General features: G+C 29.3%; 3 protein-coding genes across 3 annotated transcripts; all 3 read right to left on the bottom strand.

The window, feature by feature from the left end:
• Positions 1-490: 490 nt before the first annotated feature.
• On the bottom strand, positions 491-1,348 carry LOC131180960 (protein VACUOLELESS GAMETOPHYTES-like). Its single transcript, XM_058149277.1, has one exon. It carries the CDS (start codon positions 1,221-1,223, stop codon positions 594-596), a length of 630 nt encoding a protein of 209 aa, XP_058005260.1. The 5' UTR covers positions 1,224-1,348; the 3' UTR covers positions 491-593.
• Positions 1,349-13,502: 12,154 nt separating this feature from the next.
• On the bottom strand, positions 13,503-14,120 carry LOC131180589 (protein VACUOLELESS GAMETOPHYTES-like). The gene has a single exon (XM_058147933.1). The coding sequence runs from the start codon at positions 14,118-14,120 to the stop codon at positions 13,503-13,505; it is 618 nt and encodes a 205-aa protein (XP_058003916.1).
• An 11,609-nt stretch (positions 14,121-25,729) lies between these two features.
• LOC110654101 (protein VACUOLELESS GAMETOPHYTES) lies at positions 25,730-26,642 on the bottom strand. The gene has a single exon (XM_021809984.2). It carries the CDS (start codon positions 26,513-26,515, stop codon positions 25,895-25,897), a length of 621 nt encoding a protein of 206 aa, XP_021665676.2. The 5' UTR covers positions 26,516-26,642; the 3' UTR covers positions 25,730-25,894.
• Positions 26,643-26,856: the final 214 nt, after the last annotated feature.

Raw genomic sequence — 26,856 nt, 5'->3', positions numbered from 1 at the left:
TTCTAGTGAAATATAAATGGAACTATTTTATTTAATTTGAATGAAATGGATTGTTAGTATTTTGATGATCATTGGATACTGGATTTGAAATTGAAAGTTGATAAATGTGATAAATGTGTTGAGAAATTGTTTGAGATTGAGTTTGAAATTGAAGCAGTTGTTGAGAAAATTTTTAAAAGTGCTTTTTACAGGTATTTGAAGAACTGTATTCTCAAATTACAGAGGAAACTCTGTCAAAATTTTTATAGAAATTGCGAAAAATTAAAATAGACAAAAAATTTTACTAGTATTTAAACTTGAATAAATGGTTTTTAATTCCTACCAAAATGCTCACCACTTCCAAAATGTAAGAAAATTGTTTTAAAATCCCTTGTAGGGTACTTAATGAGTTATCGGTAGGTGAAGTTCGGTAGTTCATTAAGTATTCTATGGGATCATGTTATGCCTTACGGAGGGGTAAGGTGTGACACTAAATCTCACATTTCTTGAGATGATTTCATTTCTATATCACTGAATTAAAATTTATTGGAAAACACTTGTGTATTAATTGATAAGAGTCTTTCAGTTTCTAAATTAACCAAGCATCAAATGATCTAATTTTGCCAATCAAATATATTATCCAAAAATGAAGATTGATCGGATGAGGAAGAAGGAAAATCACCACCACCCCCATGATTTGGATCAGCATGACAGATGCCATTCGCAAAATTCTGACCAGCCTGTTGGCCAACCCCATAAGCAAACCCATGAGCCACATCATATATCATAGGGAGCCCAAGGCCACCACCATGTGGACTGTTGATTCTATTCCCATACTGCTGAAATTGAGAATTGGCTTGTGGTGAAGAGTTGTAATGCTGATGAACCAATTTTGCACAATCCACATGTGCATCAAAGTTACAGAGACCACAGCGGTAGGAACAACGGCGACCGATGTTTTGGCATATATTGCAAGAAAAGGCTTTAGATGGGTAAGGAGGCAGAAAGGTGAGGTGAAGTTGGTGATGAGGGTGAGAATGGTGAATAAGTGAAGGTGGGTTTTGAGCAGCAGCACAAGCAGTGTGTAAATCGTAGTTACAATGATTGCAGCGGTAGCAAGAGTCACGGCCGACGCCACCGCAGCCATTACATGTGAAAGTTCCACTAGGGTAAGCTGGGGAGGGGATGAGGGTAAGTGGGTGCACGTGAGCTGGGTGGCCAATTGAACTGGGCAATGTCTCCATTTCTGTGGAATGAGAGTGGCTAAAATGGTAGCTATTGAATATGCATATTTATCTTTCTTGCTTTTGCATGCATATATATAAGGAAAATTTTAAAGAAAATTTCTGAAAATTGCGCAGATGAAGACTTGGGAACATGGATGGAGTCATGAAGGGTGAAGGCTTAATCAACGCGCTTTTTATTTCATTTTCTCACACGATAGTTAAGAATTTTCCTAGTAGTAGAGGAGAAAGTAATTACTCGTACTAGAGGGGGAATGGTTTGATGTGATCGAGTCAACTATAATTATAATTTTTTTTTTAATTTTTATATGGTAATTAACGGTAACTAATTGCTATAATTTTAATAGTAAATTAATCCTATCACTAACTCTTATGCATATGTTTTTTTTTTTTACCAAAAAAAAGCCGTAAATAGATTTTTTATAATATTTATATATATATTACACTGTTTATCTATTTTTATTTATCTTATTTAAATTTTATATGATGATAAAAAAATAATTAAATAATTTTTTTATAAAAATATATTAATAATTGATTAAATTATTATTTATTTTATTTAATTATTTATTATATAAATATTTATTTTATTTATTAAAAATAAAAAATAAAACTGAAAAAAATAATTAATACTCTATAATATTTAAAATGTGACAAATAATTATAAAAAAAATTTTAAATATCAAGTGTGATAGATAAAAATAAATAATAATTTTAATATAAAATTTATTTTTTAAAATATATATTTTTGTCTTTATACATGAGAATATTTATAATGTTTATTATATCTGTAAAAATATATATATATATTTTTTAAACTAATACTAAAATTTTATTATAGAATAATAATATTAATTACTTTTTATTTTTATTATTCAATAATTAATTTTTTTTAAAAAAAATATTAAGTGGGTGCACATGGGCTGGACGGCTGATTGAAAGGACAATTTCTCGGAAATGGGAGCGACTAGAGTGGCAGCCATGGAATGTGCAAAATTTCTTCGAAATTATGCAAATAAAAATGAGGTCACCAGTATTCAATTTAAATGAAAAAAATTAACGAAATCATTTTAATTCAGAAATTTAATTAGGTTTTTAATAAATTAATTTTGTTTAATATTAAAATTATAAAAAAATATAATTATAATTATTTTTATTTTTATATTGTGATCAGAAGGAAATTTATATATATATATATTATAATTATATTAAAACACTTATTTTTTATATATATAATTAGATTTATGATTTTTTTATTTTTGTTTTTATTATTTAATAATTAATTTTTTTAAATAAAATATTTTTATTTTTTAATATCATTGCAACACAAAATAAATCAAAAAGTGTGATTTTCCCATTTTTTGACATTGAATAGCTCCTCATCGTCACTATCCTTGAAGAGGCAGCTTCATGAGGGCCACGTCACTCCATTCCATTGGCTTTAAGCCCTCTAGTTTTAGAGAAATTTTATAATACATCGGTGATTTTATATCTTATATGAAATGACAAATTAATTAAAATTAAATACATAAATAAAAATAGTCTATAAATATAAAATTAAAAAAATAATTAATCTATTATCACCATAACCATCACCACTACTACCATGACCATCATATTACCATATCGCTATCACCATCATATTATCACCTTATTATCACTTAATTATTTTTACTTACCACTTGATCATTACTACTACTATTACTTCACCTTGCCGCCGCCACCACTATGACCATCATTATTTAATTAATGTTGTTACCACCATCACTACTTAGCCACCATTACCATTTAATTACCAATCACTGTAATTAATACTGATTATTATTAACAATATAAATAAATTACATATTAAAATAAAAATTATCATTACATTCTGCTACTTATATTTTTATTTTACAATCAAACAAATGAATGTAATGATAATTTCATATTTATTTATGTTTATTATGGTAAACATTTTTTTTTCCATAAATAATATCCATAAGAAGACTTCATATAGCTTTCCAAGTTGTGACTTTCAATAGTTGAATAAATCTATTTATAAAATTAAAATATCAGGAAATTTTTTTTTTAAAGGAATTGAGGATTGGGAACTCGAATATAAGTTTTCGTCTTTAGTCATAAAATTAATATGGAAAAAGGCGAAAAAACCAAGCAAAGCAAGATAAACTGCAGCGTTCCTGGAAGGGCAAAGTAGGAAAAGCATATGAAAACACACGCCGAGCAACAGGCCAAATGCAAAGCGGTGTCGTTTTTAAAGGCAGAAACACGCGATAAAAAAAAAATTGTACAGTCTCAATTGCCCTCGGAAAGATGGAAGAGGCTTGCAAAAACTTAAGGGCGGCCTCAACACAACGGATACTTACGTAATTTACTTAAGTGAAATCAATTTTCACTATTCATTTGGAGTGTGCTTGTGTGTGTGTACCCATTTTACTCACCTTTAAATTTTCAGATTTTTTTTTTCGTTATAAAAAAATTAAGATATATTCAAAGGGGAGTAAAATGGGGACAAATCTACTTGATTATTGTCCTAACCTAATAATGGAATTGACTCAAGAGTGGAAAACCGAGGTTGACTTGTCAACATGGAACGCGGTTTAGGTTTCAGCCTATTGGTTACTTTCAGTTGGCTTTTTAATCTGCTGCTCTCGTAGTAGTCTTCTTTCATACTTATCAATATTTACACATTCTTAATATACACTATAAAATCAGGAAAAAAAATGTATATATTATAAAAAAAAATATGTTAACAATCGATCAAATTAATTATTAATTTATTAAAATTATTTGCTAATCAATTTAGCAATGAATTTAACAATAACCAACAATCAATTCAGTTAATAAATTAATTAAATTTAAAAAAAATAAAATTTTTGATAAAAAATTATTGATCGTTGGTAGTTATCGATTTTACAATTGAAATCGATTATTAATAACAATCGAAATATAATCAGTTGTAAAAAATTTTAGTGTTTTTAATTTTATAATTTTATAAAAATTTAAATATTTAAAAAAATTTAAATATAAAAAAAATATTTATAAGACAAATTATTAAAAAAAGTTATCATATATATATATAAATAAAAAATAACCAAAAATTAAGACTACAAATAATTTACTAAAAAATATATTTGTACAAAAATTTTTATTTTATATCAAATAAAAGTAAATTAAATTAAAAGATAAGAAAGAAAAAGATTATGAGAAAGGAAAATTATGAGAAAAAAAGATGATGAATAAAATGAATGAAAAAAAAAAGATAAAGAAAATAGATGAGAAAGAAAAAGATGATGAATAAAATAGATAAGAATGAAAAAGATGATGAAGAAATTGAAAAAGAAGAGAAGAAAGAAAAAAATGAATTAATAACTGATTTTTGCAGTCAATTGTCGATTATTAATTTCTTTTAAAAATTAGATGATAATTTTTTGAGAAAAATTTTATAACCGATTCGTAATCAGTTGCAAATAAAAAAATAAAATAAAAAACTGAATACAAATTTTTAAGAGAAAAAATTTAACAACCGATAAGAAAACAGTTGTAAATGATAACTTATTTTAGCAATCAATTATAAATCGATTGCTAATTTTATAGTCAATTAAAATAATTTTTTAATTTAGTAACTATTTATCTAAATAAATTATTGTTAGCAATCGATTTCTTAATCGGAGGCTAATATCAACCAATTTTAAAATCGATTACTAATTGTATATTTAAGATTTTTCTAGCATCAACTAGCAACTAATTTAGTAACTAATTATATATTAGTTGCTAATTCTTAAATCGGTGGCTAAATTTTTAAAAATTAATTATTTTATTAAAAATTGAAATCATAAATTGGTTATAAAATCAAATACTAATAGCAATCAATTTCAGTCGATTGCAAAACTGATTGTTTTTCGTAGTAATAATTATATAGTTGATGAGAATAAATTATTTATACATCTTGTATTACAATCTTAAATCAAAACACAAATTTATTTATTAATTATATAAATTATTTAGATAATTTTTGTATATACATTAATGTACTAAAATTATCAAAATTTTTTATAGTTTAGATTTACAATATCAATTTTTTTCCAAAAAAAATTCAAAAATTTACAATGTATAACAATAAAATTATCAAATAATTAGCAATATATGGATCAACAATCATAGTTTAGGATATTAAACTCTTAGGCCATCAAAACTTGCACATGTTAAATTGTTAATGTTAGTATAGGTTTATTGATTTCATATTATTCGTATTTCACCATATAAGTAAAAAAAAAAAAAAAAAAAACCTATTGAGTTTAAATAGCAGTTTGAGACAATATGAGTAAAAAAAGGGAAAATATTTGATTTAACTCTGTACTTATTGAAAAAGTTTAATTTAGATTATTTTTAATTTTTTAAGTTAATTTAAAAATTTTATAAAAAATTAAAAAGTTTTATTTTTTAATTATAAGATTAAATTTCTTAATTTCTTGATTTAAATCAAAAAATTAAAAAATTTAATTTTCTTATTTTTTTAATTTTTTTATTAAATTAAATTTAAATTAAAAATTTTAAACTAAATTAAAAAAAATAAAAATAACTAAATTAAACTTCACCGTACAATGATGTAGTTTAACTTCAAGCCATTCCAAAGCCCAAGGCTAATAATTTTCCAAGTTGGCGTAGGCCTGTCATCATGCCACCATTTGATTTTTCTATTTCCATTCTTTTCCCAGAAATTTAAAGAGACTATGCTTCACACTAGCGTTCAATGCATTTACAAAATGTTAAGTCTAATTGACGTTTTCTCCCTTTTACTGATTGTCCCTTCTACTGTTAGTCTGCCTATAAAATTGATAATTTTGAAAAACGCTAATTTGAGTGACGTTTTCAATGGCTTTCTATCTCTGACCCATTTTTCCCAGAAACTGACATTTTCAGTGTCAAATTCTCTCTCATGAAAATAATATTTTATTTATTTGTTTTTTTTAACATATAAAAAATAAATTTATTTAAATATGACATTCATAACCTTTTTAAATTTAAAATTTAAAATTATTAATTAATATTTTTAATTTAATTCAACCCTATAAAAAAAATCGGCTGCAATATCTCTAATTTTTAAATTATTATTTTATATATAAATATAAATATTTTATTATATTAAATATTATGAAAATTTATTTAAAACCTTTTGAATTTAAAAGATCGAGTTTGATTTTTTTAAAATAATAAATTTTATTAATTTTTTGAAAATTAATTTAAAGACCACGTGATAAATTTAAAAATATATTTAAATTTTATAAATTTTTCTGAGATTTTTAAATTTTTTTTAAAAAATTTGAGCCTTGTTTTGGGTTTCAGAACATAGTAAAAATTTAGTTTTATGTATCATGAATTTAACTGATCGAATCGAACTAAATCAGATTAGATCGATCGAATCAGATCACTCTTCTTTTTCTTCTTTCTCTCTTCCCTAATGAGTCACCTGACCAGCCTCCTTCTCCTCTCAATTTCTCTCTCCTCTCTCCTCCCCTTGCTAGCCAATCGCCGCTCCTCCCTTCACCAGTCACCGGCGCACCTCCCCCAAGCCCTTGGGACGACAGCTGTCAACTGTTGTCCCAAGTGGCCTAAAAATCATGCCAAAGTCCTCCTCTTCGCGTGCACAACTTTTCAATTTCCAAGGCTAAATTCGATCGATCAGACCACCAATCAGACTAGGTCTTATCCCAAACACTTTCTATTCCTTGAGAGCTTTTCATAGATATCAAGATCACAAATTTTTATCGAGCGGATTATCTAATTTTAACTCGAGAATTTTAGCTCATTTTGATTTTTAGGCTAAATTTCTCTCAAACTGTAAACCCCACAAAAATTCCAAGAGTACCGGCATACTCCACTTGATGAGAGTTTCGCGGCAATATAAATTTTAAAAATTTTTGACACCAAAAATCTGGTGAGTCTCACGAATTTCGCAGTATTTTTCTAGGCTTTAAAAGAGCTTATTTATTTTTGTAAAAATTATATTCAAACCCTGGTACTATGGGCTTCGCGTAGGTACTTTCGTTTCGTGGAAATTCAACCGATGCCCAGATTTATAATTTCGGATCAAACAAACAGGCTGCCGGAGCCGTTTTAGAATTGGATTGAAATTGCGATCCTCCCCATCATTTGCAAATGCCCCAGACGAGTTCTAAGCATTGGAATTGACGCAGGTAAACCTGAATCTTATGTTTCTTCATTTACCTAGTGTCGGGTTTATAATAAAAATTCATAAAATATTCATGGGTAGCTAGAAAATTATAATTCTTTTTGCATGAGTTTTATAATATTGTTAAGGACCGTGGAACAAAATTTTAGAAATTTTAGAACTCGTTGCAATGATTTTATAAAATGTTAGTTTCAGGGACTAAAATATAATTTTTCAATTTTGTGACTATTGCCTGTTTTGGAGGGCCCAAGAGAGATCATATGATGTTGATAGTATATGGATTGAGGTGTATGAGTTAGAACTTTGAGCCCTTTGTACAGGTTGGATAGATCATAGGTATAGAGAAAACTCTGTCAAAATTTCAGTAAAATTTAGGCTGTCTTTGACTCTTTCAAAGTATTTTAAGTAAATATTGAGCAGTTTATAATATAATTATTTAGATGAACTGGGCCAGTCTTCTTCCTCTGTCCAGCTGTCGCAGTGACTTATGAAGTACAATGAGTAGATATTGATTTTACTTATAATTTCAATATTATTATGTATTCAAGGCATGCTCATGTATCACTTATAGATATATGTACATAGTTATTTACTAGGAATGCCTTATATTGCATTTGTATTTATTGACATTGCTGTGGTTATTGCTTTATGGCAATTTGGAGTCGCGTGTGTGAGTTGGTGTGCATGTGGTGTGTACATGGATATGAGTAGAACAGATAGACGCGGTTGGAGCTTGACTCACTGGGACTCAATCCTTATTATGGATAAGTCGGGGTAGATATGGCTCAATTGATCCCGCTTGCCCCCGTATTTGGATATTAAGAGAAAGTTTGGCTTTGAGTTGATCTTGCTGACAGAGGTTGGAACTAAGAGAGCTGTATAGGAGATCAGCTCCCATATATATATGTGTGAGTATAGATTTGACACACGCGTGTGTGAGTGCTCCAAATTACCTTTGTGTGATTATGACTTGACTTGTTTGAATTGTGTGAAGATGTTGCATTTCATTCTTGGGGATGCATTATGTAACATCATCCTGGTAGCAACTCCGTACATTTTACTGTTCCGGTGACCGGTGTCGGTTCGGACAGCTAGAACGTCCGGAAAAATATTTAAACTAAAGTGAGGAACCATAATTAACTCAAATATTAATGAGAAAAATTTAGTAAAAATTTTAGAAATAAAATACAGTTAAGTCAAATGAGCTGGTGCCCAAGCGATGGGTAACCCAGAGGGAAGTTGCGGTTCTCGCAACGATGAGCCCTAGACCCGGAAAAAATTTATAAAATAATTTTTGGGACTCCAGAGAAGGGTCATTGAGGTTCCTATGGCATTAGAATGCCAAGAAAATATTTAGAAAAATTTTTCAATCGGTACAGACAATTTTGACCCGTTAAGCCAAACGGAGGGCATTTCGGTCATTTCGCCTTCAGAGGTGATTTTTGGTCGACTTGTCCAGTTAAGTAAATAATTATTATGACTCAAAATATGAATAAATATTGCTAAAAATTAAATTGAAATGTGGTAGAAAAGAAAAGAAAAGAAAAATAAAAAATTAAGCAAATTATGACATATTATGATGTCACTCACTTACTTCCAACCAATCACAATTAAACAACCTATTAATTAATAAATAAAAAGAGATAAATATGGCCAAAAACAAAAGAAATCAGCAGCCCTTCTTCTCCTTAGAAAAACGTTTTACACCCCCTCCCCTCTTCCTCCATTGAATCTCAACCAAAGCTCCATTTTCATCCTTATTTCATCACAAACTCTCCTAAGTCCTTTCACTAAAACCTTGTCTATACCTCTTGGGAAGTGTTTGGCAGCCAAGAAGAAGAAAGAAAGTGAAGATTGGGACTTGGAAAAATCTGCCTACAAGAGGTTAAAGTGAGGTTAGTGCACATATGTATTTAAAACTCCTTAATTCCATGTTAGAGATGTGTAATAGGTAAGAAATTGTGAAATAAATGAACTAAACTCATGTGTATGAAGCCCATGGATTTCGGCTGCCCCTAAGGAAGGAACAAGATTGAGTGTTTGGATGGACTTGGAGTGCACTAGAGATTATGTTTAAAGTGTATGAACATAAGGATAATGAAGTAGTTGGTTGATTAAGGTAAATTGTGTAAATTTTGAATTTAAGCTAGGGTTTTGGGAGTGAAAATTTGATTTGGATTATGGAATGATTAGTGGACATTTTAATGGTCAATTAGTGACCATTTAAGGCAAGTAAATCATAATTTGAAGTGAGCTAATGCATGGTAAACTGAAATGGGGAGGCTGCCAAGAGATAGCAGAAATGAGGCTGTGAGTCCAGCATGTTTGGACTGCCATATCCTTGGCTGTGTAGGTCCAATTGGTGTTTGACCAATTGGACATGAAACTAGGCTTATAATGGCACATTTTTGCTGAAGAAACCATGCCCAAAAGACCAAAGCAAGAGGACCAAAACTTGGCCCCAATCCGGATACCATGCAAACAGCCCCTGCAGAAATGACCAAATGAATAGTAACTGTTCATTTGGCCATAACTCACTGTAGATATGGTCAATTGACCTGAAATTTTTACAGCAATAAGATAAGATATATACAAACAACTTTCATGAAGGACACCAATCTAAATTATGCCATTAACCTAATCAAATCATTAAGCAAAGTGAAGTTTACTGTATTGAGATTTCCAGAATTTTCATTTGAGCAGTAATGTTTGGATGGCTATAACTCTCTCTAGAAAACTCGGATTTAGGCGATTCTTGAACCGATGAAAACCTAAGGCATAGTAGAACATTTCATATGAAGAAAGTTAGGCCAAATTATGAACTTAACCTGATCAAATTACTGACCAAAGTTGGACCAAAATCTGCCAAAACCCAAAAGTGTAGCATGAACAGTGCACGTGAACAGTAAAATTATTTTGGCCATAACTTGAGCTACAAAACTCCAAATGGAGTGATTCAAAAAAGGAAATTCAACTAGACAAAATAAGGAACAACTTTCATGTTTACCATTTCCTCAAATTTCCACTGTAAAAATAACAAATGTAACAGTAAAAATGAAGCACCAAATCTGAAAATTTTGTTCAATTAGCATTAAGCTTAAAAATGGTATTGGCAACCAATACCAACAAGTTTTAAATACAAAATGTGGTATGTTTGGGGTGTTAAAACCAATACACCTATTTTCTATCCAAAAGTCAACATTTTTGTTGACCAATGAGGTGAATAGTGACACCAAAACCAAAAATTGGCAATTTTGCCAAAATGACCTAAACTTTGAGAAAGTGACTAAAACCAACAAGTTTTGAATACAAAATGTGGTATGTTGGGAGTACTAAAACCAATGTACCTATTGTTTATGCAAAAGTCAACATTTTAGTTGACTAATGAAATGAATAGTGACATGAAAACTTGAAATTCAAAAATTGTGAAACTTAAAAGTGCAAAATGCCCTAGTAGGCCTAATGTGATTGGTTTGGATAGGTTGGCATGCCAATAGGGTATTGTTTTAGCAGTACTGCGAAAGGCTTTATGCCTGTATTCACGGCTTTATGCCCGTATTCATGGCTTTATGCCCGTATTCATGGCTTTTATGCCCGATTATGTGATATCATGGCTTTTTAGCCATACTGACTGCATACGTGGTTGACGTTCTGCGTCCCATGGTATGACGGCCCGAGGCACCGCGGTGTCCAGTGCCAACGACCCGTTATCCAGTCCAGTCGTCCAGTATAGGTTACTTGGGCATGGAAAAGTATAACTGTGATTGAACTGATTATTAAAGAAAATACGAAAATTAAGTATCAGGAATGATTACAAAAATACAAAGAAGCTCAATATCATGAAGAAAATAATTAACGAAATGCATGAAGAAGTTAATATCATGAAACATGATTAGCCTCGACTACACAATAAGTTAGTAATTATTCATTTCTTATGAACACAATAGCAAGGAAATTATTATTTTTATTTGCATATTGTATTTTCTTGTATTATTGGCACCACTAAGCTTTATGCTTAGCGCGTCGTTTTTGCAACGCGTAGGTACTGAAGATTTGGACAGAGGGCCCAGTAGACCACAGATTGGGTAAGGTCGTTCACAGTTCTGCACAGTGTCCGTGTCACCTCAACTTCTGCAGTGCATTGGTAGGACACTAGGTGTCATTTTGACATTTTGTAACTTAATTTTGATTTTCTCATATGTAATTAAACTTGTGTAATGTATATTGAGGTTTATGTAAATTATGAAAATTGTATTTGTGAATGGAAAAGTAAATGGTTATTTATGAATTATATGTGATCATCACATGTGATGGATGGTTGAGAATTGAAATTGAAATGTGAGATCTTGATATTGAGTTTTGTGATGATATTGGAGTTGAGAATGAATGAATTTGTTTATTGGAAGTGTTTTTCACAGGTTCCGAAGAACTGTTTTCTCCATTTTTAGCCGGTATTCTGCCGGATTTTCTTTAAACTTTACGGAACCTCAAATAAATTATGATTTCAATAAATGACTTAAATGAGTTATATTTTACAAGTTATATTCAAAATTATGATGAAAATTAATTAGGGTATATTAGAGTGTGCCAGTACACCGTGTGACATTACTTACTCGGGTATACTGTACACGGATACGGGGTGTCACACATTAGACTTAGATAGTTATAGAAATTATATATAAAATCAATATCTTACTCTATGAGTCGAATACTCACTTCTGTTTACCACTTTTTTCAGGCTATAGGAGGGCTTTCTTTGTGACTTAATTGCTTTATTCCTCGTAGGTCTACTAGTCATTTTATTTATATTTATATTATGTTATTGATTTAAACTTTAGAACTTCGCAAGTGCTAAAAATATTTTATTGATTTGGGGCTATAAAAGATTATTAATTGAGGTTGTAAACTTAATATTATCTATGTATGGTTGAATGGGATGAACATATATGATGGACGAGGGAGCTGAGCTCCTATTAGACTTCATTGATTGATTGAGGATTGTAAAGGTGAGCTGAGCTTTCCAAATTTGCATATTTTGTGATTACAGGTCGGGTGAGTTGAAAACTCCTCGTTGGATGGTCCAGGTCATGGCCAGACTCTGTCCGATTGATTTCTTAAAAATGAGCTTGGATATGGGCTTTAAGGTTGGGCTAGAGAATAGTTATGCTTACTACGGACTTTGAAGGCCTTATGCTGACCTAAATCCTAGTGCCAGCCAGGCCTAGAATTTGGGTCGTGACCCCTACCACCAAACCCGAAGTGATACCGGCAAACTATTGGATAATTCGTCGTCGCTTCTTATTGCACTCCTAAACAGCGATAATATTTAGTCATTGTGTTATTACGGAGAGTTGATTTGAGGTGAAACAAAATTATCATACTAAGTTAATCACCAGACTATCACACTCGATGGTAGTTGTTTAAAGTGCTAAGTTGCGTTTTCTTGTATTCAACATTATTTTAATAAAATGTTTAATTTTCACATTACTTTAATAAATTCTTTTGTTTTTACATTATTTTAATAAAACTACAAAGTAATTCAAATTCATTTGACAATACATTTATTTGATTTGTCAATTTAATTAAAATTCATTTGGCCTAATGTAATTTTTAATTTGTTTATCACCGAATGATTCCCAAAATTAAAAATTAATTTGGATTCAACTTGAATTTGATCAATTTAAATTAATATAAATGACTCAAATTTTGTTTAAAAATTAAAGTAATTTTTAAAAAAAATTATTTTGAACTAAACCAATTCATAAATTGATCTAACTTTTATTCAAATTTTTTTTTATATAGTAAATTGATAAATTTATCTAAAAACAAAAAGATAAATTACTAAAATTAATATGTAGTTCAAAATTAAATGATCTGAGCTAAATTAATTAGAAAATCAACAAGATTGAAATACTCTGATCTGAGCTATAATATGTATATTAGAATTTCAACTCTAAATCTCACATTTCTTGAGATGATTTCTTTTCTATATAACTGAACTAAAATTTATTGGTAAACACTTGTGTATTAATTGATAAGAGTCTTTCAGTTTCTAAATTAACCAAGCATCAAATGATCTAATTTTGTCAATCAAATATATTATCCAAAAATGAAGATTGATCGGATGAGGAAGAAGGAAAATCACCACCACCACCATGATTTGGATCAGCAAGAAAGATGCCATTCACAAAATTCTGACCAGCCTGTAGGCCAACCCCATAAGCGAACCCATGAGTCACATCATATATCATAGGGGGCCCAAGGCCACCACCAAGTGGACTGTTGACTCTATTCCCATACTGCTGGAATTGAGAATTGGCTTGTGGTGAAGAGTTGTAATGCTGATGACCCAATTTTGCACAGTCCACGTGTGCATCAAAGTTACAGAGACCACAGCGGTAGGACCAACGGCGACCGATGTTTTGGCATATATTGCAAGAAAAGGCTTTAGATGGGTAAGGAGGCAGAAAGGTGAGGTGAAGTTGGTGATGAGGGTGAGAATGGTGAGTAAGTGAAGGTGGGTTTTGAGCAGCAGCACAAGCAGTGTGTAAATCGTAGTTACAATGATTGCAGCGGTAGCAAGAGTCACGGCCGACGCCACCGCAGCCATTACATGTGAAAGCACCACTAGGGTAAGCTGGGGAGGGGATGAGGGTAAGTGGGTGCACATGAGCTGGGTGGACAATTGAACTGAATGTCTCCATTTCTGTGGAATGAAAGTGGCTAAAATCTTAGCTATTGAATATGCATATTTATCTTTCTTGCTATTGCATGCATATATATAAGGATAATTTTAAAGAAAATTTCTGAAAATTGCGCAGGTGAAGACTTGGGAACATGGATGGAGTCATGAAGGGTGAAGGCCTAATCAACGCGCTTTTTATTTCATTTTCTTACACGATAGTTAAGAATTTTCCTAGAAGTAGAGGAGAAAGTAATTACTCGTACTGGAGGGGGAATGGTTAGATGTGACCGAGTCAACTATAATTATAATTTTTTTTTTAATTTTTATATGGTAATTAACAGTAACTAATTGCTATAATTTTAATAGCAAATTAATGCTATCACTAATTCTTATGCATATGTTTTCTTATTTTTGACAAAAAAAGAGCCGTAAATAGATTTTTTATAATATTTATATATATTACACTGTTCGTCCATTTTATTTATCTTATTTGAGTTTTATATGATGATAAAAAAATAATTAAAATATTTTATTTTTATAAAAATATATTAATAATTGACTAAATTATCATTTATTTTATTTAATTATTCATTATATAAAAATAAAACTGAAAAAATAATTAATACTCTATAATATTTAAAATGTGACAAATAATTATAAAAAAAATTTGAAATACCAAGTGTGATAGATAAAAATAAATAATAATTTTAATACAAAATTTATTTTTTAAAATATATATTTTTGTCTTTATACATGAGAATATTTATAATGTTTATTATATCTGTAAAAATATATAATTTGTTTTAAACTAATACTAAAATTTTATTATCAGAATAATAATAATAATAATAATAATAATAATAATAATAATAATAATAATAATAATTATTATTATTATTATTATTATTATTATTATTATTATTAACAATTACTTTTTATTTTTATTATTCAATAATTAATTTTTTTAAAAAATAATATTAAGGGCATATTTAGATTAACTGTTGAATACAACTGATAGCTGTTAGTTGATAGTATTCTTGTTAGTGATAGCGATAGTGATGATAAACATTTTATATTAAGTGTTTGGTAAAATTATATTTAGCTGTTGCTGTTAATATGTGAAATAACTAATAAGGCTATATATTATATAATTTATTTTATTATTTAAATAAATCTAAAATTATAAATTTATTACATTATATTATTTATTTTATTATTAAATTAAATATATAATTATTAAATTAATATATTATATTATTTAAATAAATATATAATTATTAATGTTTTATATTATATCATTTATTTTATTATTGAAATAAGAAAATAATTATTTTTTTAAGATAATTAAATAATTTTAAAAATAAAGATAAAATAATAAAATAATTATTATTGTTAATAGAAAATTTTATAATTAATTTTAAGTTTTTGGATATAAATAAATATTTTATATTTTATGTTATTAATAAAAAATATTTTAACAAAGTTGAAATACGTTAATTAAAATATTAAAATTATAAATAAAAAATAAAAATATTAATAATATTAATTTTCAAGTTAAATAAAAAAGATAATACGATCAAAATAAAAAATAAAATCAGATCAACTATCAGCTGATGAGAAATAGCTCTAAAAATAGAGTTGATACAAACTGAAGCTGATGGGTTTCATATCAGTTGCCCATCAGCTATCAGCTCTATTTTTTTAAACATGCCAAACACCACAATTTACCTATTTGGGTGTCTATCAGCTATCAACTGCATCCAATAAATAAACTAAACACCCCTAAGGGCCTGTTTGGATTAACTGTTGAATACAACTGATAGCTGTTAGCTGATAGCTGTTACTGTTAGCTGATAGCTGATAACTGATAGCTAATGATAACTGTTTTATATTAAGTGTTTGGTAAAATTATATTTAGCTGTTGCTGTTAATATGTGAAATGACTAGTAAGGGTATATATCATATAATTTATTTTATTATTTAAATAAATATAAATTATAAATTTATTACATTATATTATTTATTTAATTATTAAATTAAATATATAATTATTAAATTAATATATTATATTATTTAAATAAATATATAATTATTAATCTTTTATATTATATCATCTATTTTATTATTGAAATAAGAAAATAATTATTTTTTAAGATAATTAAATAATTTTAAAAATATAGATAAAATAATAAAATAATTATTATTGTTAATAGAAAAATTTATAATTAATTTTAAGTTTTTGGATATAAATAAATATTTTATATTTTATGTTATTAATAAAAAATATTTTAACAAAGTTGAAATACATTAATTAAAATATTAAAATTATAAATAAAAAAATAAAAATATTAATAATATTAATTTTCAAGTTAAATAAAAAAGAATAATATAGTCAAAATAAAAAATAAAATCAGATCAGCTATCAGCTGATGAGAAACAGCTCTAAAAATAGAGCTGATATAAACTGCAGCTGATGGGTATCATATCAGTTGCTCATCAGCTATCAGCTCTATTTTTTTAAGCTTGTCAAACACCATAATTTATCTATTTGGGTGTCGATCAGCTATCAGCTAAACTCAACAAGTAAATCAAACACCCCTAAATGGGAGCACATGGGCTGGACGGCTGATTGAAAAGGACAATTTCTCGGAAATGGGAGCGACTAGAGTGGCAGCCATGGAATGTGCAAAATTTCTTCGAAATTATGCAAATAAAAATAAGGTCTCCAGTATTCAATTTAAATAAAAAAAATTAACGAAATCATTTTAATTCAGATTTTTAATTAAGTTTTTAATAAATTAATTCCACTTAATATTAAATTATTTGTTCAATTCGATTTTACGGATTAAAAATTTTGATTGAATAGAATTGAATTAAATTAGATAAAATAAATTTATTCTAATAAATCAGTACATCTTAATAAATTTTTCTATTAAATTGTTCTAAATTTCTATGCAAATTTACTTTTCCTAAATATTATCTCTTTAAAATACATAAATTTATTAAATTAATAACTTCTAAATTGCGTAATAAAATTGGGTAATTAATATTTTAATTTAATTTAATTTCAACTCCTTTAATAAAATTAGCTCGATCCATGTTTTAAAAACTCGTTAAATTCGATTTTAATTTTTTTTTATTCGATTGGGAACGTGAATGGATAGAGAAAGCTCAGTCAATGCGTTTTTATTTTATTTTCTTACATATAATTATATTTATTTCAAAAAAATATAATTATAATTATTTTTATTTTTATATAGTGATCAGAAGTAAATGGATTTTTATATATATATATATATTATAATTATATTAAAACACTTATTTTTTATATATATAATTAGATTTATGATTTTTTTTTATTTTTATTTTTATTATTCAATAATTAATTTTTTAAATAAAATATTTTTATTTTTTAATATCATTGCAACATAAAATAAATCATAAAGTGTGATTTTCCCATTTTTTGATATTGAATAGCTCCTTATCGTCACTATGCTTGAAGAGGCAGCTTCATGAGGGCCACGTCACTCCATTCCATTGGCTTTAAGCCCTCTAGTTTTAGAGAAATTTTATAATACATCGGTGATTTTCTATCTTATATGAAATGACAAGTTAATTAAAATTGAACACATAAATAAAAATAGTCTATAAATATAAAATTAAAAAAAAATTAATCTATTACCACCATAACCATCACCACTACGACCATGACCATCATATTACCACATAGCTATCACCATCATAGTACCACCTTATTATCACTTAATTATTATCACTTCTGCCACCACTTGACCATTACTACTACCATTACTTCACCTTGCCGCCGCCACCACTACGACCATCATTATTTAACTAATGTTGTTACCACCATCACCACTTAGCCACCATTACTATTGGATTACCAATCACTGTAATCACTACTGATTATTATTAACATTATAAATAAATTATATATTAAAATAAAAATTATCATTATATTTTACTACTTATATTTTTATTTTATAACTAAATAAAGGAATGTAATGATAATTTCATATTTATTTATGTTTATTATGGTAAACATTTTTTTTCCATAAATAATATCCATAAGAAGACTTCATATAGATAAGAATGAAAAATGCGATGAATAAAATAGATAAGAATGAAAAATATGATGAAGAAATTGAAAGAGAAGAGAAGAAAGAAAAAAAAAATAGTAGCAAGAAAAAATGTGTAATGGTTTGTATAAGTGAATTAGTAACTGATTTTAACAATCAATTGTCGGTTATTAATTTCTTTTAAAAATTAGGCGATAATTTTTTGAGGAAAATTTTATAACCGATTCATAATCAGTTGCAAGTAAAAAAATAAAATAAAAAACTTAACACAAATTTTTAGGAGAAAAAATTTAACAACTGATAAGAAATCAATTGCAAATAATAACTTATTTTAGCAATCGATCGTAAATTGATTGCTAATTTTATAGTCAATTAAAATAATTTTTTAATTTAGCAAACACTTACTTAAATAAATTATTGTTAGCAATCGATTTTTTAATCGAATGTTAATAGCAATCAATTTTAAAATCGATTACTAATTGTATATTTAAGATTTTTCTAGCATCAACTAGCAACTAATTTAGTAACTAATTATATATTAGTTGCTAATTCTTGAATCGATTGCTAAATTTTTAAAAATTAATTATTTTGTTAAAAATTAAAATCATAAGTTGATTACAAAATCAAATAATAAAACCAATCAATTTCAGTCGATTGCAAAACTGATTGTTTTTCTTAGTGATAATTATATAGTTGATGAGAATAAATTATTTATACATCTTGTATTACAATCTTAAATCAAAACACAAATTTATTTATTAATTATATAAATTATTTAGATAATTTTTGTATATACATTAATGTACTAAAATTATCAAAAATATTTTATAGTTTAGATTTACAATATCAATTTTTTTCCTATTTTTTTCCAAAAAAAATTCAAAAATTTACAATGTATAACAATAAAATTATCAAATAATTAGCAATATATGGATCAACAATCATAGTTTAGGATATTAAACTCTTAGGCCATCAAAACTTGTACATGTTAAATTGTTAATGTTAGTATAGGTTTATTGATTTTATATTATTCGTATTTCACCATATAAGTACAAAAAAAAAAAAAACCTATTGAGTTTAAATAGCAGTTTGAGACAATATGAGTAAAAAAAGGAAAAATATTTGATTTAACTCTGTACTTATTGAAAAAGTTTAATTTAGATTATTTTTAATTTTTTAAGTTAATTTAAAAATTTTAATTTAAATTTAATTTAGTCTAAAAATTAAAATTTTAAGTTAAATTTTTTGATTTCTTGATTTAAATAAAAATTTAAAAAATTTTATTTTTTAATTATAAGATTAAATTTCTTGATTTAAATCAAAAAATTAAAAAATTTAAATTAAATTTAAATTAAAAATTTTAAACTAAATTAAAAAAAATAAAAATAACTAAATTAAACTTCACCGTACAATGATGTAGTTTAACTTCAAGCCATTCCAAAGCCCAAGGCTAATAATTTTCCAAGTTGGCGTAGGGCTGTCATCAGGCCACCATTTGATTTTTCTATTTCCATTCTTTTCCCAGAAATTTAAAGAGACTATGCTTCACACTAGCGTTCAATGCATTTACAAAATGTTAGTCTAATTGACGTTTTCTCCCTTTTACTGATTGTCCCTTGTACTGTTAGTCTGCCTGTAAAATTGATAATTTTGAAAAACGCTAATTTGAGTGACGTTTTCAATGGCTTTCTATCTCTGACCCATTTTTCCCAGAAACTCACATTTTCAGTGTCAAATTCTCTCTCATGAAAATAATAGTTTATTTATTTATTTTTTTTACATGTAAAAAATAAAATTATTTAAATACAATAGCCATAACTCTTTTAGATTTAAAATTTAAAATTATTAATTGACATCTTTAATTTAATTCAACCCTATAAAAAAAAATTGGCTGCAATATTTTTAATTTTTAAATTATTATTTTATATATAAATATGAATATTTTATTATATTAAATATTATGAAAATTTATTTAAAACCTTTTGAATTTAAAAGATCGAGTTTGATTTTTTTAAAATAATAAATTTCATTAATTTTTAGAAAATTAATTTAAAGACCACGTGATAAATTTAAAAATATATTTAAATTCTATGAATTTTTTTGAGTTTTTTAAAATATTTTTAGAAAATTTGAGCCTTGTTTTGAGTTTCAAGACATAGTAAAAATTTAATTTTATGTATCCTGAATTTAACTGGTCGAATCGAACCAGATCAGATCAGATCGATCGAATCAGATCGCTCCTCTTTTTCTTCTTTCTCTCTTCCCTAATGAGTCACCTGACCAGCCTCATTCTCTTCTCATTTTCTCTCTCCTCTCTCCTCCCCTTGCTAGCCAATCGCCGTTCCTTCCTTCCCCAGTCACCGGCACACCTCCCCCAAGCCCCTGGGACGACAGCCGTCAACTGTTGTCCCAAGTGGCCGAAAAATCGTGCCAAAGTCCTCCTCTTCACGTGCACAACTTTTCAATTTCCAAAGCTAAATCCGATCGATCAGACCACCAATCAGATTAGGTCTTATCCCAAACACTTTCTACTCTTTGAGAGCTTTCCATAGACATCAAGATCACAAATTTTTATCCAACGGATTGTCTAATTTTAACTTGAGAATTTTAGCCCATTTTGATTTTTGGGCTAAATTTCTCCCAAACTGGGAACCTCACAAAAATTCCGAGAGTACCGGCATACTCCACTTGATGAGAGCTTCGCGGCAATATAAATTTCAAAAATTTTCGACATAAAAAATCTAGTGAGTCTCACGAATTTCACAGTATTTTTCCAGGCTTTAAAAGAGCTTATTTATTTTTGTAAAAATTATATTCAAACCCTGATACTATAGGCTTCGCGTAGGTACTTTCGTTTCGTGAAAATTCAACTGACGCCCAGATTTATAATTTCGGGTCAAACAGACAAGCTGCTGGAGCCGTTTCAGAATTGGATTGAAATTGCGATCCTCCCCATTATTTGCAAACTCCCCAGATGAGTTCTAAGCATTGGAATTGGAGCAGGTAAACCTGAATCTTATGTTTCTTCATTTACCTAGTGTCGAGTTTATAATAAAAATTCATAAAATATTTATGGGTAGCTAGAAAATTATAATTCTTTTTGCATGAGTTTTATAATATTGTTAATGACCGTGGGACAAAATTTTAAAAATTTTAGAGCTCGTTGCAATGATTTTATAAACTGTTAGTTTCAGGGACTAAAATATAATTTTTCAATTTTGTGACTATTGCCTGTTTTGGAGGGCCCAAGAGAGGCCATATGATGTTGATGGTATATGGATTGAGGTGTATGAGTTAGAAGTGTTATTTGAGCCCTTTGTACAGGTTGGATAGATCATAGGTATAGAGAAAACTCTATCAAATTTTCAGCAAAATTTAGGCTATCTTTGACTTTTTTAATGTTTTATTTTAAGTAAATATTGATCAGTTTATAATATAATTATTTAGGTGAGCTGGGCCAGTTTTCTTCCTCTGTCCAGCTGTCGCAGTGACTTATGAAGTACAATGAGTAGATATTGATTTTACTTATAATTTCAATATTATTATGTATTCAAGCCATGCTCATGCATCACTTATAGATATACGTACATAGTTATTTACTAGGAATGCCTTATATTGCATTTGTATTTATTGACATTGCTGTGGTTATTGCTTTATGGCAATCTGGAGCCGCGTGTGTGAGTTGGTGTGCATGTGGTGTGTACATGGATATGAGTAGAACAGATAGACGCGGTTGGAGCTTGACTTGCTGGGACCCGATCCTTATTATGGATAAGTCGGGGTAGATATGGCTCAAGTTGATCCCGCTGGCTCTCGTATTTGGATATTAAGAGAAAGTTCGGCTTTGAGTTGATCTTGGTGACAGAGGTTGGAACTAAGAGAGCTGTATAGGAGATCAGCTCCCATATATATATATGTGTGAGTATAGATTTGACAGACGGGTATGTGAGTGCTCCAGATTACCTTTGTGTGATTATGACTTGACTTGTTTGAATTGTGTGAAGATGTTGCATTTCATTCTTGCGGATGCACTAGACTTAGATAGTTATAGAAATTATATATAAAATCAATATCTTACTCTATGAGTCGAACACTCACTTTTGTTTACCACTTTTTTCAGGCTACATGAGAGATTTTCTTTATGACTTACTTTGTGACACCCCTTACCCGTCTACAGTGTAGCTGAGCAAGTTATGCCACTCAGTGTGTCGGAACATCAATTCATGTTTCAATTACAATTTATCCCTTTTAATTCATTTATTTATAATTTTTAATAAATCTGAATTTTTCCACAAATTTTATAGAAAATCCGGCAGAGTGCCGGCTATAATTTGGAAAACAGTTCTTCTGCACCTGTTTAAAAACACTTCCAATATAATTGTAATCTCAGTCTCAATCAACCACCAATATTTTTCAACCATTTCTCAAATCAATTCAATATCTCAAAATTTACATTCATCTCATATCACACCAAATTCAATGTGAAATACTCATATTTATTTCTGAACACAGTTCATAGATAATTACAGCAAAAATATGATTACATGAGTTTATAATGTACATAACAAATCTTTACACAATACAAAATATCAAAATATCCCAGGTGGTCTAATGTCCTACCAAATGCACTGCAATGTGAGGTGACTCTGAACTCTGAGTGCAGTTATGATGGCTCACCCAGTATGCGGTCTGCTGGACTCCCCAGCTACGTCTCCAGTACCTGCGCGTGGCAAAAGCGACGCGCTAAGCAATTCTGCTTAGTGGTGACAATATAAAATAAAATAAAATAAATTAAAATAAAATATGCAGAATGTATATTTACATTTCTGAGTAGACTTAGTTTCTGATATTTATTGCAGTGTTATTCGATTTAAGTTTCGTAAGATTTATTAACATTGCCCGAGTAACCTAATTTAGTCAACTGGACTGGACAAACGGGTAAACTGGCACTGGGTACTAAGTACCTCGGACCATCACACCATTGGTCACATTGTGTCTCCTTGTGCAATGTAGCGACTAATAAGCTGTAATAATTATCGGGGATTAAACCCAAGTATAATAACTCAATATCATAGCCAAAGGCTATTATGTTACAGAATGGCATGGGAAGCCATGAAATACAGAATGGCATGAAGCCATATGCAGTACTGCTAACAGAACCCTATTGGCATGCCAACCTATCCAACCCAATCACATTAGGCCTACTAGGGCATTTAGCACTTTTAATTTGTGAAATTCTTTGAAATTGAACTTTTTATGACTACTATTCATTTCACTAGTCAACCAAAATGTTGACTTTTGCATTGATAATAGGTAAATTAGTTTAAATATCATCAATAGACTACATTTTGCATTTAAAACTTGTTGGTATTGGTTGCCAATACCATTTCTAAGCTTAATGATAATTAGACAAAATTTTCAGTTTTCATGCTTTGATTTTACTGTTCCATTAGTCATCTTTGCAGTGGAAATTTGGAAAAGTGATCAACATGAAAGTTGTTCCTTATTTTGTCTAGATGAGTTTCTTTTTTTGAATCACTCCATTTGGAGTTTTGTAGCTCAAGTTATGGCCTAAACACCATAACTGGCCGGATTGGACAGATTCCAAATTTCTGGGCAAAACTGGTTCTGCCAGATTTGGTAGCTCAAGTTTGGTTGGCAATTTGACTAGGTTATGGTCATAATTTGGGTCAGGTTTCTTCATGAAAGTTGTTGGTCTATATGTCACCTTATTGCTGGTAAAATTTCAGGTCAATTGGACCTTTCTACATTGAGTTATGGCTAAATGACCAAACACTGTTCATTTGGTCATTTTGCCCAGGCAGAGTGCAGGTCACCCGGATTAGGGCAAGCTTTTGGTCAAGTTGGTTTGGTTTTCTGGGCATGGTTTCTTCATCAAAGTTGTGTCATTATGTGTCTAGTTTCATGTACAATTGGCCAAACACCAATTGAACCTCTACAATTCAAGTTATGGCTGTCCAAACAGGCTGGACTCTCAGCCAAACCTGCAGGTTACACAAGGCAGCCACTCCAACCTCAAATCCCACAACCCAATTCACTTCATTTCTGGTTCAAACCAAACCAAATGGTCACTAATTGACCATTAAAACCTACTTCCATCATCACAAGATCAAAGTCTCATTTTTCAACCCAAACCCTAACTCAACAATTTCAAACTCATGCATTTTCACTTTATTTCATCAATCTACTTAGCAAATACATATTGTGGGCAGCCCTAATACCCTTTTAAACTTCATTAAATTCAACACCATCAAACCCTAACCATGGCTGCCAAAAAAAAGGGATGGCATTGGTCACCGGAACAGTAGACCGTATGGACTAGCTAAAGTGAGGATGTTATATACTTGCTTTATTCCTCGTAGGTCTACTAGTCGTTGTATCTATATTTATGTTATGTTATTGATTTAAACTTTAGAACTCCGTAAGTGCTAAAAATATTTTATTAATTTGGGGCTATAAACGATTATTAATTGAGATTGTAAACTTAATATTATCTATGTATGGTTGAATGGGATGAACATATATAATGGATGAGGGAGCTGAGCTCCTATTAGACTTCATTGATTGATTGAGGATTGTAAATGTGAGTTGAGCTTTCCAAATTTGCATATTTTGTGATTACAGATCGGGTGAGTTGAAAACTCCTCGTTGGATGGTCTAGGTCATGGCCAGACTCTGTTCGATTGATTTCTTGAAAATGGGCTTGGATATAGGCTTTAAGGTTGGGCTAGAGAATAGTTAGACTTACTACGGACTTTGGAGGCCTTATGCTGACCTAAATCCTAGTGCCGGTCATACCTAGAATTTGGGTCGTGACCCCTACCACCAAACCCGAAGTGACACCAACAAACTATTGGATAATTCGTCGCCGCTTCCCATTGCACTCCTAAACAGCGATAATATTTAGTCATTGTGTTATTACGGAGAGTTGATCTGAGGTGAAACAAAATTATCATACTAAGTTAATCACCAGACTATCACACTCGATGGTAGTTGTTTAAAGTGCTAAGTTACGTTTTCTTGTATTCAACATTATTTTAATAAAATGTTTAATTTTCACATTACTTTAATAAATTCTTTTGTTTTTACATTATTTTAATAAAACTACAAAGTAATTCAAATTCATTTGACGATACATTTATTTGATTTGTCAATTTAATTAAAATTCGTTTGGCCTAATGTAATTTTTAATTTGTTTATCACCGAATGATTCCCAAAATTTAAAATTAATTTGGATTCAACTTGAATTTGATCAATTTAAATTAATATAAATGACTCAAATTTTGTTTAAAAATTAAATTAATTTTTAAAAATTAATTTTAAAAAAAAATTATTTTGAACTAAACCAATTCATAAATTGATCTAACTTTTATTCAATTTTTTTTATATAGTAAATTGATAAATTTATCTAAAAACAAAAAGATAAATTACTAAAATTGATATGTAGTTCAAAATTAAATGATCTGAGCTAAACTCATTAGAAAATCAACAAGATTGAAATACTCTGATCTGAGCTATAATATGTATATTAGAATTTCAACTCTAAATCTCTCATTTCTTGAGGTGATTTCATTTCTATATAACTGAACTAAAATTTATTGGAAAACACTTGTGTATTAATTGATAAGAGTATTTCAGTTTCTAAATTAACCAAGCATCAAATGATCTAATTTTGTCAGTCAAATATATTATCCAAAAATGAAGATTGATCGGATGAGGAAGAAGGAAAATCACCACCACCACCATGATTTGGATCAGGATGATAGATGCCATTCACAAAATTCTGACCAGCCTGTTGGCCAACCCCATAAGCAAACCCATGAGCCACATCATATATCATAGGGGGCCCAAGGCCACCACCATGTGGACTGTTGACTCTATTCCCATACTGCTGGAATTGAGAATTGGCTTGTGGTGAAGAGTTGTAATGCTGATGACCCAATTTTGCACAGTCCACGTGTGCATCAAAGTTACAGAGACCACAGTGGTAGGACCAATGGCGACCGATATTTTGGCAAATATTGCAAGAAAAGGCTTTAGATGGGTAAGGAGGCAGAAAGGTGAGGTGAAGTTGGTGATGAGGGTGAGAATGGTGAGTAAGTGAAGGTGGGTTTTGAGCAGCAGCACAAGCAGTGTGTAAATCGTAGTTACAATGATTGCAGCGGTAGCAAGAGTCACGGCCGACGCCACCGCAGCCATTACATGTGAAAGCACCACTAGGGTAAGCTGGGGAGGGGATGAGGGTAAGTGGGTGCACATGAGCTGGGTGGCCAATTGAACTGGGCAATGTCTCCATTTCTGTGGAATGAAAGTGGCTAAAATCTTAGCTATTGAATATGCATATTTATCTTTCTTGCTTTTGCATGCATATATATAAGGAAAATTTTAAAGAAAATTTCTGAAAATTGCGCAGGTGAAGACTTGGGAACATGGATGGAGTCATGAAGGGTGAAGGCTTAATCAACGCGCTTTTTATTTCATTTTCTTACACGACAGCTAAGAATTTTCCTAGTAGTAGAGGAGAAAGTAATTACTCGTACTAGAGGGGGACTGGTTAGATGTGACCGAGTCAACTATAATTATAATTTTTTTTAAAAATTTTTATATGGTAATTAATGGTAACTAATTGCTATAATT

The sequence above is a fragment of the Hevea brasiliensis genome, chromosome 6, assembly GCF_030052815.1.
Source record: "Hevea brasiliensis isolate MT/VB/25A 57/8 chromosome 6, ASM3005281v1, whole genome shotgun sequence".
In the NCBI taxonomy this organism is placed as follows: Eukaryota; Viridiplantae; Streptophyta; class Magnoliopsida; order Malpighiales; family Euphorbiaceae; genus Hevea; species Hevea brasiliensis.
Note: the sequence above shows the minus strand (reverse complement) of the source record. Positions and strands in the feature narration are given on the sequence as shown.

Coding starts and splice junctions, on each gene's coding strand:
- LOC131180960 (XM_058149277.1), bottom strand. CDS start 1,223: ATGGAGACATTGCCCAGTTCAATTGGCCACCCAGCTCACGTGCACCCA.
- LOC131180589 (XM_058147933.1), bottom strand. CDS start 14,120: ATGGAGACATTCAGTTCAATTGTCCACCCAGCTCATGTGCACCCACTT.
- LOC110654101 (XM_021809984.2), bottom strand. CDS start 26,515: ATGGAGACATTGCCCAGTTCAATTGGCCACCCAGCTCATGTGCACCCA.